We start from the raw sequence: 13,809 nt of genomic DNA on the forward strand, positions 1-13,809 counted from the left end.
ACTGGGGTGTGAAGTGTGCGAGAGTGTAATCAAATCGACAGGTCTTTTCTACTACACTATTATCATACACACTGGGGTGTGAAGTGTGCGAGAGTGTAATCAAATCGACAGGTCTTTTCTACTACAATATTATCTCATACACACTGGGGTGTGAAGTGTGCGAGAGTGTAATCAAATGGACAGGTCTTTTCTACTACACTATTATCTCATACACACTGGGGTGTGAAGTGTACGAGAGTGTAATCAAAGCGACAGGTCTTTTCTACTACACTATTATCATACACACTGGGGTGTGAAGTGTGCGAGAGTGTAATCAAAGCGACAGGTCTTTTCTACTACACTATTATCATATACACTGGGGTGTGAAGTGTGCGAGAGTGTAATCAAATGGACAGGTCTTTTCTACTACAATATTATCTCATACACACTGGGGTGTGAAGTGTGCGAGAGTGTAATCAAATCGACAGGTCTTTTCTACTACAATATTATCTCATACACACTGGGGTGTGAAGTGTGCGAGAGTGTAATCAAATGGACAGGTCTTTTCTACTACAATATTATCTCATACACACTGGGGTGTGAAGTGTGCGAGAGTGTAATCAAAGCGAAAGGTCTTTTCTACTACACTATTATCTCATACACACTGGGGTGTGAAGTGTACGAGAGTGTGATCAAATCGACAGGTCTTTTCTACTACACTATTATCATACACACTGGGGTGTGAAGTGTGCGAGAGTGTAATATCAAATTGACAGGCCTTTCTACTACACTATTATCATACACACTAGGGTGTGAAGTGTGCGAGAGTGTAATCAAATCGACAGGTCTTTTCTACTACACTATTATCTCATACACACTGGGGTGTGAAGTGTACGAGAGTGTAATCAACATCTTTTCGGCTACACTATAATCTTGTAAATACTTAATTGGTGCAGATGTACAAGACCATTCGTCTTCACTTTAAATTATTTAAAAGATATGTAACAGACAAATATTCCTGTGTAGAATAAAGAGCAAAGTGTTGTATACTCTACATATATCAGCAACTTAAGAAATCCCTAAACTACCAATAGCTTGACAGGGAATTGTTATTTTATAAGTATGAAGTAATGTTAATTGTCTTTTACAGGTTAGGCAAGTCTGATATTGTCCACACCGTGGAGTTGGTCATGCCTGAGCTATTCAACAAGTCGGCTGATACGGTACAAACACCAAAAAAATAAGCTCATGTACACAGATAAGCCCATGTACACAGATAAGCCCATGTCCATAATTAAGTTCCCTTCTTAATTTTGACTGAATCATCAAGCAGTGCTTCAGAAATAAGTTCTTCTCTAACTTTCAAACTCTAATTAAAAACTTATACACATGTATGGGAGGGGTCTTATTTGAGGATAGATATGGTACTAAACTTTTACACTTGGGGAGGGGTCTTATTTGAGGATAGATATGGTACTAAACTTTTTAAATTTGGTACTAAACTTTGACACTAGGAGAGAGTGGTTAATTTAGGATAAATACAGTACTAAACTTTTACATTTGAAGAGGGGGCTTATTTGAGGAAAAATAAATATATATTATAGATCTTGAACTAAATATAAAAGAACACATTAAATATATTTTTTTAGAATTTGAGAATGGTGAAAGAAAATTTTATGTCTTTATTAGTGTTTTTGTTTTATTTCTTTTAGGCTGCAAGGAACCGAGATGATGCCAAGAATTTCCTCAAAGACATGGCAAATTTTCCTGAAGTGCGAGTGAGTACAATTTATTATGTTAGAGCCTTAAAGCTATGATTGGTCTGTTTTTCTTATACAGGCTAGTTTGTAGGTCACAATGTAATTGTCATCTTGTCATCAATAAACAAAAGATTTTGTGATTTTTGTCAGTAACTATACAAGAGAAACATCGACTGGATCACTGTCTAATAATTCAAATTAAAACATTAAACGAAGCCTAGGTTTATGTTGATGGAACGCATTTAAAATCTGCATTACTGAATGTTCCCATCGTGATTGAAAAAGTTACCCAAAAATTGGTTTAAACTTTCACTTACTTTTAGATTAAAAAACTTATATAATAATGAATTTTGTACATACCTTTGTAATCTGTCTGACAGCCAACCAATGTTGTACCACATGAATGTCTCAAGCCAATTAAGATGACATTAGCTCCCCGGCCGGCCCAGTCACGTGTGGAGATCATAGAGATGTTGTACAAGAGTCTCGGAGTCAAGGGCAACACGTACGTAACCAATGGCATATTTTATACATATACTTAACCAAGGACAACACACTTTGTTAAGAGTAGCAAAGGGTAAAGGACAACATGTATATAGTCAAGGGCAACACACTTTGTCAAGGGCAACACATGTGTTGTCAAGAACAACAAACTCAGTTGTCAAGTGCAACAGATACATAGTCAAGGAAAACACATATTTATAAACAATAAAACTTCATTTAGTCAGGGAATACTAGTACTTGGTAGTTGTCTTTAACCAGAAGCCACACGTTATTAGTTGAGTTGCATCAGATGTAGACAAGACAACCATTTGATAACTATGTTTGTTGTTACAGGGGGTTGACAATAGACAACATTATGAACTTCTGTGTAGTAGCATTGGGTCACACCTCGGGAGAGGTGAGGGACGTATCCGAGCGGATTATCAGGACGCTGTACAAAGAAAATCCAGGAGAGCGTCAGACAATCAAAGATCACTTACCCCAAGATGATGAGAGGACACGTAAAAACACAATGTATCGACAGTTGTTTGAATATTTTGACAAAGTTGATGGCAAACCTAGCAAGTCTGACATGAAGGTATTTAATACATTCTACAAGGAAGTGCCTTTACACTCAAACTTCACAAAAGGACTTCCAAATCTCAAAAGTTATGTGTAGGAAAATGTTAAAGGTTAAAGTTCAAATTCCTTTATGTCATATACTATCAGTATTTAAACCTGGACATATCCTGTATTCAAAAATAATATTTTGAAGGCCATTAATCCTATATTACGATATCATACTGCAATGTATTCGATATGGACAAAGATTATATCCACAAATCAACATGGATACAAGTGGCTATTTTATTTTCATGCAAAGAAGAGACAAATTAACTTAATATTTTACCCTGTATCTTGGTCACATAATACAAGGTAAGCATGGGCAACAACAAAACTAAGACATGTTACATTAATACCAATATGACCTACGTACTAATGGAGGCCATTGCGACATACTTATTAATGGTGGCTACTACGACCTACATACTAATGGAGGCCACTGCAAGCTACTTGTTAATGAGGCCACTACGACCTAAATACTAATTGAGGTTACTGACCTACTTACTAATGTAGGCCACTGCAACTTACTTACTAATGGAAACAACTATGACCTACTTACTATTACTATTGGCAGCCACTATGACCTACTTACTATTACTAATGTTAGCCACTATGGCATATTTATTACTGAGGCTGTTGTGACCAAATTTCAGAGACAGAAGGTAGAGGAGGAGTCAAGGAAACAAGAGGAGATAGAAGCTCTCCAGAACCAGCTACAACAATTGCGCAGTATGGCCGCAGGCAAACAGGTCGGTATAATACACAACAGGTCGGTATCATACACACAACAGGTCGGTATTATACACACAATTGGTCAGTATTATACACACAACAGGTTGGTATCATACACAACAGGTCGGTATCATACACAACAGGTCAGTATCATACATACAACAGGTCAGTATCATACACACAACAGGTCAGCATCATACACACAACAGGTCGGTATCATACACACAACAGGTCGGTATCATACACACAACAGGTCGGTATTATACACACAACAGGTCGGTATTATACACACAACAGGTCGGTATCATACACACAACAGGTCGGTATCATACACACAACAGGTCGGTATCATACACACAACAGGTCAGTATCATACACACAACAGGTCAGTATCATACACAACAGGTCGGCATCATACACACAAAAGGTCAGTATCATACACACAACAGGTCGGTATAATACACAACAGGTCGGTATCATACACAACAGGTCAGTATCATACACACAACAGGTCAGTATCATACACACAACAGGTCAGTATCATACACACAAAAGGTCAGTATCATACACACAACAGGTCAGTATCATATACACAACAGGTCGGTATCATACACACAACAGGTCGGTATCATACACACAACAGGTCAGTATCATACACAACAGGTCGGTATCATACACACAACAGGTCGGTATTATATACACAACAGGTCGGTATCATATACACAACAGGTCGGTATCATACACACAACAGGTCGGTATTATATACACAACAGGTCAGTATCATACACACAACAGGTCGGTATCATACACACAACAGGTCGGTATTATATACACAACAGGTCGGTATCATACACACAACAGGTCGGTATCATACACACAACAGGTTGGTATTATATACACAACAGGTCGGTATTATATACACAACAGGTCGGTATTATATACACAACAGGTCGGTATAATACACAACAGGTCGGTATCATACACACAACAGGTCGGTATTATATACACAACAGGTCGGTATCATACACAACAGGTCGGTATCATACACACAACAGGTCGGTATCATACACACAACAGGTCAGTATCATACACACAACAGGTCGGTATCATACACACAGCGTATTGTGACTATAATAGTCCCAGTCATTTAAGTTATATATTTGTCAGTTTTCAACTTACATGTATATCAACCTGTTGCAGGTGATAACTTTTGATACATAGTGATTAAAATGTTTTATTTCCTATGTTACAGCCTGTGGATGAGAATGTGTTGAAAACAGAATCCAAGAAACCATCAAAGGTAGGTTTGGAAGTGCTGAGATAATTGATATATATCTCCTATCCTCAATTGGCGCCATTTTGATATAATTGTAAAATGTTTCTCTCTGCCCTTGATGAAACAGCTTATACACACACTAAATCAGAAGTTAAATTGATGTGATGATATCATTATCTTTAGCCTTATGTGCTGTTGATTCGATGATTTTAAATATTCTGTTAACTCACCAGACACATCAAAATGGGAAAGAATTATATTTCCAGTGAAAGATACAGGCCACCTATGGTAGAATATAGCTCTACCCGAGACTGAGGATTCTTATATGACATTGGCTCTCAGTAATATCAATTGTATATATACAATTTTAATTTCGTAACTATTAATGCTAACCAGTTATAGCTGCATCAAAAGAAACAAATTTTATTTGTTACTTTTAATTAATTCCAGAAAGTATTGAACAAGTCAAAACCCAAACCGAAGGATGATGACGACGCTTCTGTGTACAACATGGACCAGTAAGTTGACCTCCTTCTGTTCATCTTCTGATTTCATAATGGCTGACTTTTATTTTTCCTGTTTGTAAATAGTGTAAGCTTTAGTCATCATCAATATTTTTGTTCTGAATCATTTAAGGCATTGTGACAAATTTTGATGTTATTAAAAATTTCAGTAACTGTTGATAGCTAACATGAAAGTACGGATTAATCTTTGCAATACTACTCCTTCTGTATGGATGGAGGAATTTAACCAAATTTTACATGAAACATCTCTGGGACAAAAATCAATGTTACATGTATAAGTGATATATTGTCTCCATTATATGGAGAGTTCAGAACAGTAAAGGACACAGAATACAAAATATTTACCTGACAGGTGAAAGCCTGCTTAATGTGATTTGAAGGATTTTAATATGATTATACACAAATTACACACCATTTATGATATATTTCTTGTGTGAGGGAAATTCCATGTTATCTAATTAAATATCTTCTTTGTGTAACTAGAACAGTCTTATCATTGTGGGTGTATACTTGCAGTATCTGTATATTCTGTGAGGAACAAAACCCCAGCTTTACTGAGGACGGACTGGATCTCCACTACTGGAAACACTGCCCTATGCTGAAACGCTGTACAAACTGTAAACAGGTGATGTTACTAATTACTGGCTGTCCGTCTCTTATCATTTCTACTTACCATCTGTTGACATTTGGAGAAAGAAAAGAACAATTTACCTCCAAATTTTTGCAGCTTGTAACGATACTTATTACAGTACTGGATGTCTATCTTTGGTTTAAACATACAGTGGAACTTCGTTAACTCGAACTCGGAAAACTTGAATACCCCACGTAACTTGAAGTACTTCGTCAGTCTCGGCCAAATTCTCTTTTTATCCTAGTAAAAAAAACTCTGAAACTCGAATTCGGAAAACTCGAAAAAAAACTCAGATAAAACGAAGTGAAAATTTGGTCCCAACAATAAAAATCCTACTTGAAATGATCGAATAACTCGAAGTATCATTTTTGTGTCCAACAACAATGGGTGGTAAATGCCAACTCGGTAACAGTAACATTTTATACGAACATGCACAGCCCAACTTTCTGTGCTAATACACATGGAAATGGCGTGGTTGTCGGTAAAACGTAAGTAGAACTATCAAACAGTATTTTATATGTCCAATATAAGCTAATGGTTCTGTTACGTTTTACATATAATCTGTGTTAAATTTAAACAGTTATTTAATATTATCATTAATAAATTTTTATTCGGTTGAATTCCATTTTATCGTTATTCCTTTTGCAAACATGACATGTACATCAGATCGTTATTGAAGTGACTAAGCGAGAGAAACTTTATCGAGACTGTATATCGGCAAAACTACACCAAACTACAAATGACAGAACGAAATATTACATATACATTTACATGTATTAACCAGTCTTTACACATAACTGATGAGCGACAGAGCGGAGTTATAATGATTATATAAGAATCTGAATAATGTTGACAAATATTGACCAAACTTTGCACCTAAAATGAGAACTCGCTTAATTCGAACACTCGGATAACTCGGATAGTTTTCCTGTGGTCCCGTCGAGTTCGAGTTAACGAAGTTACACTGTATTTTGTTGCCTTGAAAATGACAAAAAGGATTAGGCACAAGTTCTAACAGCTTAGTTAGCCTTCTCCTAAGTTAAATACACTTTACATCCATCATGGCTGTCTTCACATATACATTTAAAAAGAATTTTACTTAGATAAGTTGAATTAGCAAAATAACCTTTAATGCCAATCTTGTCCTTGTTCCTACTTAACAATTTGACCTTTGGGAACAAATATTTTCAAAATTTTGTATCAATTTGTTTTCATTATTTGCTTAAACAAATATATTTTTTCAATACTTAAATAATTTATGACATTTACTACCTTCTGTAATATATGTTAAATGTTGTTGTGGTTTGTAGGTGGTAGAGATTGCCAGCTATACTGATCACTTGCTGACAGAATGTGAGGCGAAGGGAAACTACGCAAGGTGTCCTCAGTGTACAGAGGCCATTCCAAAGTCAGAATATGCCCAGCATATAGCAGACAAAAGTTGTAAAGGTACAAGCTGTAGAGATTGACAGCTTTCTCTATTTCACAATGTATCTGACAAGGTTTTGTTATAGAGACAGCTCTCTCTGTAGCACATTGTATCAGACAGCTCTCTCCGTAGTACAGTGTATCAGACAGCTCTCTCTGTAGTACAGTGTATCGGACAGCTCTCTCTGTAGTACAGTGTATCAGACAGCTCTCTCTGTAGTACAGTGTATCAGACAGCTCTCTGTAGTACAGTGTATCAGACAGCTCTCTCCGTAGTACAGTGTATCAGACAGCTCTCTCTGTAGTACAGCGTATCAGATAGCTCTCTCTGTAGTACAGCGTATCAGACAGCTCTCTCTGTAGTACAGTGTATCAGACAGCTCTCTCTGTAGTACAGTGTATCAGACAGCTCTCTCTGTAGTGCATTGTATCAGACAGCTCTCTCCGTAGTACAGTGTATCAGACAGCTCTCTCTGTGTAATACAGTGTATCAGACAGCTCTCTCTGTAGTACAGTGTATCAGACAGCTCTCTCTGTAGTACAGTGTATCAGACAGCTCTCTCTGTAGTACAGTGTATCAGACAGCTGTCTGTGTAGTACAGTGTATCAGACAGCTCTCTCTGTAGTACAGTGAATCAGACAGCTCTCTCTGTAGTACAGCGTATCAGACAGCTCTCTCTGTAGTACAGTGTGTTCTGTAGTACGGTGTGTTCTGTAGTACAATGTGTTCTGTAGTACAGTGTGTTCTGTAATACAGTGTGTACAGTGTGTTCTGTAGTACGGTGTGTTCTGTAGAACAGTGTGTTCTGTAGAACAGTGTGTTCTGTAGTACAGTGTGTTCTGTAGAACGGTGTGTTCTGTAGTACGGTGCATTCTATAGTACAGTGTGTTCTGTAATACAGTGTGTTCTGTAGTACAATGTGTTCTGTAGTACAGTGTTCTGTAGTACGGTGCGTTCTATAGTACAATGTGTTCTGTAATACAGTGTGTTCTGTAATACAGTGTGTTCTGTAGTACAGTGTGTTCTGTAGTACAGTGTGTTATGTAGTACAGTGTGTTATGTAGTACAGTGTGTTCTGTAGTAAAGTGTGTTCTGTAGTACAGTGTGTTATGTAGTACAGTGTGTCAAAGTTTAGAGACTGCTGACCAGTCATACTCCTTTTCCTATTGTCTATGAGGCAAGAAATTGACTTGTTGTTGAAATGCTGAGATGGTAGTTCACACATGAATGACATACATACATGTACCGGGGGTATATGAATACCTGTTCCCTTTAATTACCTCTAACTAAAAAAAGTTCCTTGAAATTATAAACTACACAAAATTACTTATGAATCATTAAAGACATCTGTCCTGTAAATCATGGCTGCAGGGAAAGTGAAATAAAGTCCCCTATACTTGTATTTACAATGTCTGTTATGTTTTGTTGTAGCTTCTGAACCAGACAAGAATCACTGTCCTCTTTGTCACCAGAATATCTACGCTGGCGAGGACGGATGGAAGAAACATTTGATGGGCAAAGATGGATGTAAACAAAACCCTCGCCGTCTACTGGCACTCAACAAACAGCCAGCCCAGGGTAGGTTTACTGGTACATGTAGTGACACGGTATTTACACTGGCAGAAATGTCGGGTGGTAAAAATTGATTGTAAGATAGGGATTATAGCTGTATATGTCAGACTAATAAACAAACAGGCTGTCTTGGAGGCAATGCTTATTATAACATATAACTGTAATTCAGTAGTTAAGCTATGATAGTTATAACATACAACTAATTCAGTAGTTAAGCTATGCTAATTATAACATATTATTATAACTAGTTCAGTAGTTAAGCTATGCTATTCCGTAGTTAAGTTATGTTTATTTCAACATTACCTATTCAGTAGTTGGGCTATGCTAATTATAACATGTAACTAATTCAGTAATAACTATTGTAGTCTTGTATTCTATAAATTAAAATGTATATCTATTATAGAGACATACTACAAGATATAAATTAGTTCTAAACATAAATAACATCACATAATACTATTTTTCGCTGTAGCAGCATCATAAACAAAATAACCTGAATTGAAAATATACTTAGATGAACAGTCTTATACATCAATGGTTTAGATTGTTAGATAATGTGACAACATTAGGAGGATACCTAATATACTGTAGTAAAATTGTGTAGTGTAACTATATTTAAAAACAAACTTCTTTCGGTATAGCTTTAATATAATAATAATTTTCAGTTTGGAGTCAGCATCTGCATTATAGGATTGGGAAGGGGGTATAGTAAAAGTGTCCGACCATCAGGATTTTGCAGAAGATTTGCAGAAACCATGAGAAAAGACATGTTCTTGCATTAAAAGTGGAAAAAAAATCTCTTAAGGGCAAGGCCATTGTTATGCCTTAACAATAGCTGACCAAGTTTGGTATATGAATGTATTAGATGTATACAATCCACATGGAGAGTTGAATTAGAGGTTATCTCATTTTGTCCAGTCGGCGGGGCAACAGGAGGACAAGAGGATAAATTAGACACGGACGCTCTGATTGAACTGTTACAGGGCACGCCGTGGGGGCGACTGTTGTAGGGGTATGATCACACCCACCAACACAGTGTCAATAATACTCGGTATTGTGTCAGTTATACCTCGTGGTTTATTATAGGTGGTCACTGGAGATAGCCTGGGCTGCAGTATGCTTATAATTGTTGTCCAGTCACACAATCATAAATATTTGAGTTTATATTGATACATTAGACACTAATTCTGCTGTTGCTTGTTAGCTCACCTGGCCTGAAGGGCGAGTGAGCTTCAACTTCTACTGTAGTAGCTTATTAGCTCACCTGGCCTGAAGGGCGAGTGAGCTTCAACTTATACTGTAGCTTATTAGCTAACCTGGCCTGAAGGGCGAGTGAGCTTCAACTTCTGCTATAGCTTGTAAGCTCACCTGGCCTGAAGGGTGAGTGAGCTTCAACTTCTATTGTAGTAGCTTATTAGCTCACCTGGCCTGAAGGGCGAGTGAGCTTCAACTTCTACTGTTAACAGTAGCTTATTAGCTCACCTGGCCTGAAGGGCGAGTGAGCTTCAACTTCTACTGTAGTAGCTTATTAGCTCACCTGGCCTGAAGGGCGAGTGAGCTTCAACTTCTGCTATAGCTTGTAAGCTCACCTTGCCTGAAGGGCTGGTGTTATGGCATAGACACAAATTGCTGTAGCTTATTAGCTGCCCTGGCCTGAAGTGCCAGTGGTGTAGATACATATTCTGTTGTAGCTTGCTAACTCACCTGGCCAGAAGGAGGGTCATGGTGCAATATCCATCGTCTGAAGCATCTTTAAAGGTGAAAGGGAATCAGTTTAGTATAAACAGTGCGTCTTGTTCCCTAGTGGCCTGAGGGGAGAGGTCCAAAATGTATGGAAATGTCAACTATTTTATATTTCTGTGTAAAATACAGAACAATACATTTGATTAAAGAAACTGAAAATAATGCTAGATAAAAGCTACAGTGCTGAGTAAGTCAGATACTGTGTATGAAATGAAGAACCACATTAAGAGATCAACATGGTGTCCTCTCATGGAATTACATGCATGCTCATGACCAATAAAGAATACTCGGATGCCAAATGGTATGTTTTAGTTATTGAATTAGTTGTTAGTACAGGTATATTAAATCTTTAATATAATGAAACAAAAAAAAAGCTTGAGATTGACATTCAGTGGAGGCTATATGCATCAGCAGATTGTCCGAATACCATCAGTTATGTGATAAATACAGAAAAATACCAGTATAAGGGACTACCTTGATATTGTATAAAACATTGTCTCCAAAGGGGAATGCATTTTGTATAAAAGGTCTTTAAAATCCTTCTTCTGTTGCAATTACAGGATATTGTTTGGTCTGAATCATCTGTAGATGAAGGGAAACCATTTTGTATAAACAGTGGATTTTACTTCCCGTGGTTGGAGGGATGGGGTCCAAAAGAGATGTTAAGAGATAGATCCTGTTATATGAAAGTACTTCTTCTAAATGGCCTGATGCATTTTGATTTGATTTTTAAATCCTTCTGTATGGAAAATGGATTATGATTGAATTTGGTCTGCAGCATCTTTAGGTAACCTGGTTTAGCCTTTACTCCTAGAAGCAGAGGGGGTGGTCCTATAAAAAGAATAAAAATTGATAAACAATATAAAGTGCTACTTGTATATTGATGCTAATTTGCTTTGAATATTATTTGGAAGCAGACAGCTACAATTGTTAGTTATAAGAGTGTTCATTGCAATGTGTGGTACTGAGTGGCAGATTTCAAACTAGGAAAAGTATTGATTTGATACGACTGTCTAAATTGAGAGTGTTTCACCATAATCATCGAGATATCCAGGTGAGCAATCAGGCCCTCTAGGCCTCTTTTATTACAAACACAGCTTGTGAAACTCTTGTATTACAGTCACAGATCTTGCTGTAGCTTGTAGCTAGGTTTTGTAATCTACTGCAGCCTTAATTAGGCCATAATGTACAGAGAATGGTGCATGGTGTACAGAATCGCTTTATTGCTTTGACCATGTTTGGTGTATTTTTGATAATCTGCAGCATGACATGTACTCTATGTTGATGTTCTATACTCGGCTGCTTTGTAAATATAAACACATGTAGCTGGCCAATAGAGGTGAAACACTATACCGCTGTTTAGTTGAACCACAATACTTATTCTTTCACTTCAGTACACAATATAATAATACCAAGCTACAGTACATACCCAGTTAATTTTATACAAGGGGTCTATTTCATCCTGCACCAATAATCCCAAGTGTATACATGTATAATAAAAAGTTTCTGATTGGCCTACCTTTTAAATGATACCCACTCACAAGTGGCCTTATTGAATCGTCCGTCCATGTCTGTCCATCTACAGCTGTTCACTTCAATATTTATTGACAGATTTACATGAAATTTGGGCAGGATGTTCAGTTAAAAAAAACTAAGGTCAATGATTAAGGTCAAAGGTCAAGATCAACTTTTATATCTTTTCACTGATGAATATTTTGTTATGACATGAAGTGAAGTTGGTCTTAATTCAACAGACCAAGGATCAAATTTACTAGGTCAAAGGTCAAGGTCATTTAGGTCCAAAAGTCAAGGTCATTGGGGTTCAAACATCAAGGACAATGACCCTGGCTGTTAGTGAGAGAGATAATTAGTTTTAAATAAATCAAATCAAAGCTAAAATATGGGAATTACATTTCCTTTAGCCCTGAAAATATTGAGGTGGAATATAACAAGAGTCACATCATACTACATGTATAATGTTTATTTTGCTTTCTTTCTATTATTTTTGAAGTACAAATGATAAATGTTTGGAACCAAAAAGCTAAATGCTTGTTCAAGGAAAGTGTTGAATGCAATGCATGATACTGAGTGGCATATCCCCAACTGGGAAAGTATTTGTAATATAACTTGAATTAAAGTGTTAGAGTTGTGTATGCTATAATCACTGAAATATCCAGGTAAGCGATACAGGCCCTCTGGTCTTCTTGTATGATATAAAGTTGTAAAGAGAGATTAGCCCAAAAGATAAATACCAGGGGGTAAATAGAAGCTGCCCCTACCTTGATGGTGTGACAGAGAAATCTCCAAACCTGAGGGGTTATAGTTTGGTTGTCTTATTTGAGGCACTGCCAAGGGGTGGAGATTTTTCCATCACATCCTCAACTAAGGAATGATCGATTGCTTTTTCTCCATACGTACTGATTTCATTTTTGCAGGGTCCAGTTATTCAAATATTTTCAAAAATAAAATTGTAAAGCCCCTTACCGAATACACCAAAATATATAGGACATATATGGCATATATATGTATATGTGAAAGTATATGTGACATATACATATATGTAAAGGTCTCCTATATTTACTATGTACCACTAGACATATATTTTTCGGACTTAGAATTTTCTTCAGATGAATAAAAGACAGATATTTTTTTCAAAAATTGTACAATAGATTTTAATGAAATAAAGAATGTCAATATCGATATCAAAATGATTGGAATTGCAAGACCTACCAGACTATGCCAAGCAAATAAAATATTTCTGTTTTCTATTTATTATTTTTTCTAAATATTGATTTATTTCAATATATTTCTTATCAGTACGTATACTTCCCCACCCCTGGACATACCGGTATACAATTTTATGCAGCTGCTATCAAGTGATCAACCTATATACACAGTGAGCCTGGGATCCCTGTTGCCCACACCACAAAACAATGTTGTGATGTCATTGTATTGTTGCTACCACATGCTATTTGTCATACCCTAGGGGAGAAATTAGACTCTAGGGGGTGACAGAGAAATTAGACTCTAGGGGTGACAGAGAAATCATACCCTAG

General features: G+C 36.8%; 1 protein-coding gene across 5 annotated transcripts in view; it reads left to right on the plus strand.

Moving 5' to 3' along the window:
- Positions 1–13,809, plus strand: part of LOC117344610 (centrosomal protein of 104 kDa-like) — a 50,183-nt gene that overhangs the window by 29,188 nt on the left and 7,186 nt on the right. For all 5 annotated transcript variants that reach the window (XM_033907422.1, XM_033907424.1, XM_033907421.1 and 2 more), the window contains 10 exons: positions 1,130–1,202; positions 1,692–1,757; positions 2,120–2,244; positions 2,577–2,820; positions 3,500–3,595; positions 4,831–4,878; positions 5,305–5,372; positions 5,895–6,003; positions 7,320–7,458; positions 8,870–9,016. In XM_033907422.1, coding sequence (XP_033763313.1) covers positions 1,130–1,202; positions 1,692–1,757; positions 2,120–2,244; positions 2,577–2,820; positions 3,500–3,595; positions 4,831–4,878; positions 5,305–5,372; positions 5,895–6,003; positions 7,320–7,458; positions 8,870–9,016 — 1,115 coding nt within the window. The remainder of the gene's footprint in view (positions 1–1,129; positions 1,203–1,691; positions 1,758–2,119; positions 2,245–2,576; positions 2,821–3,499; positions 3,596–4,830; positions 4,879–5,304; positions 5,373–5,894; positions 6,004–7,319; positions 7,459–8,869; positions 9,017–13,809) is intronic.

This window comes from Pecten maximus, chromosome 16 (assembly GCF_902652985.1).
Source record: "Pecten maximus chromosome 16, xPecMax1.1, whole genome shotgun sequence".
NCBI lineage: Eukaryota > Metazoa > Mollusca > Bivalvia > Pectinida > Pectinidae > Pecten > Pecten maximus.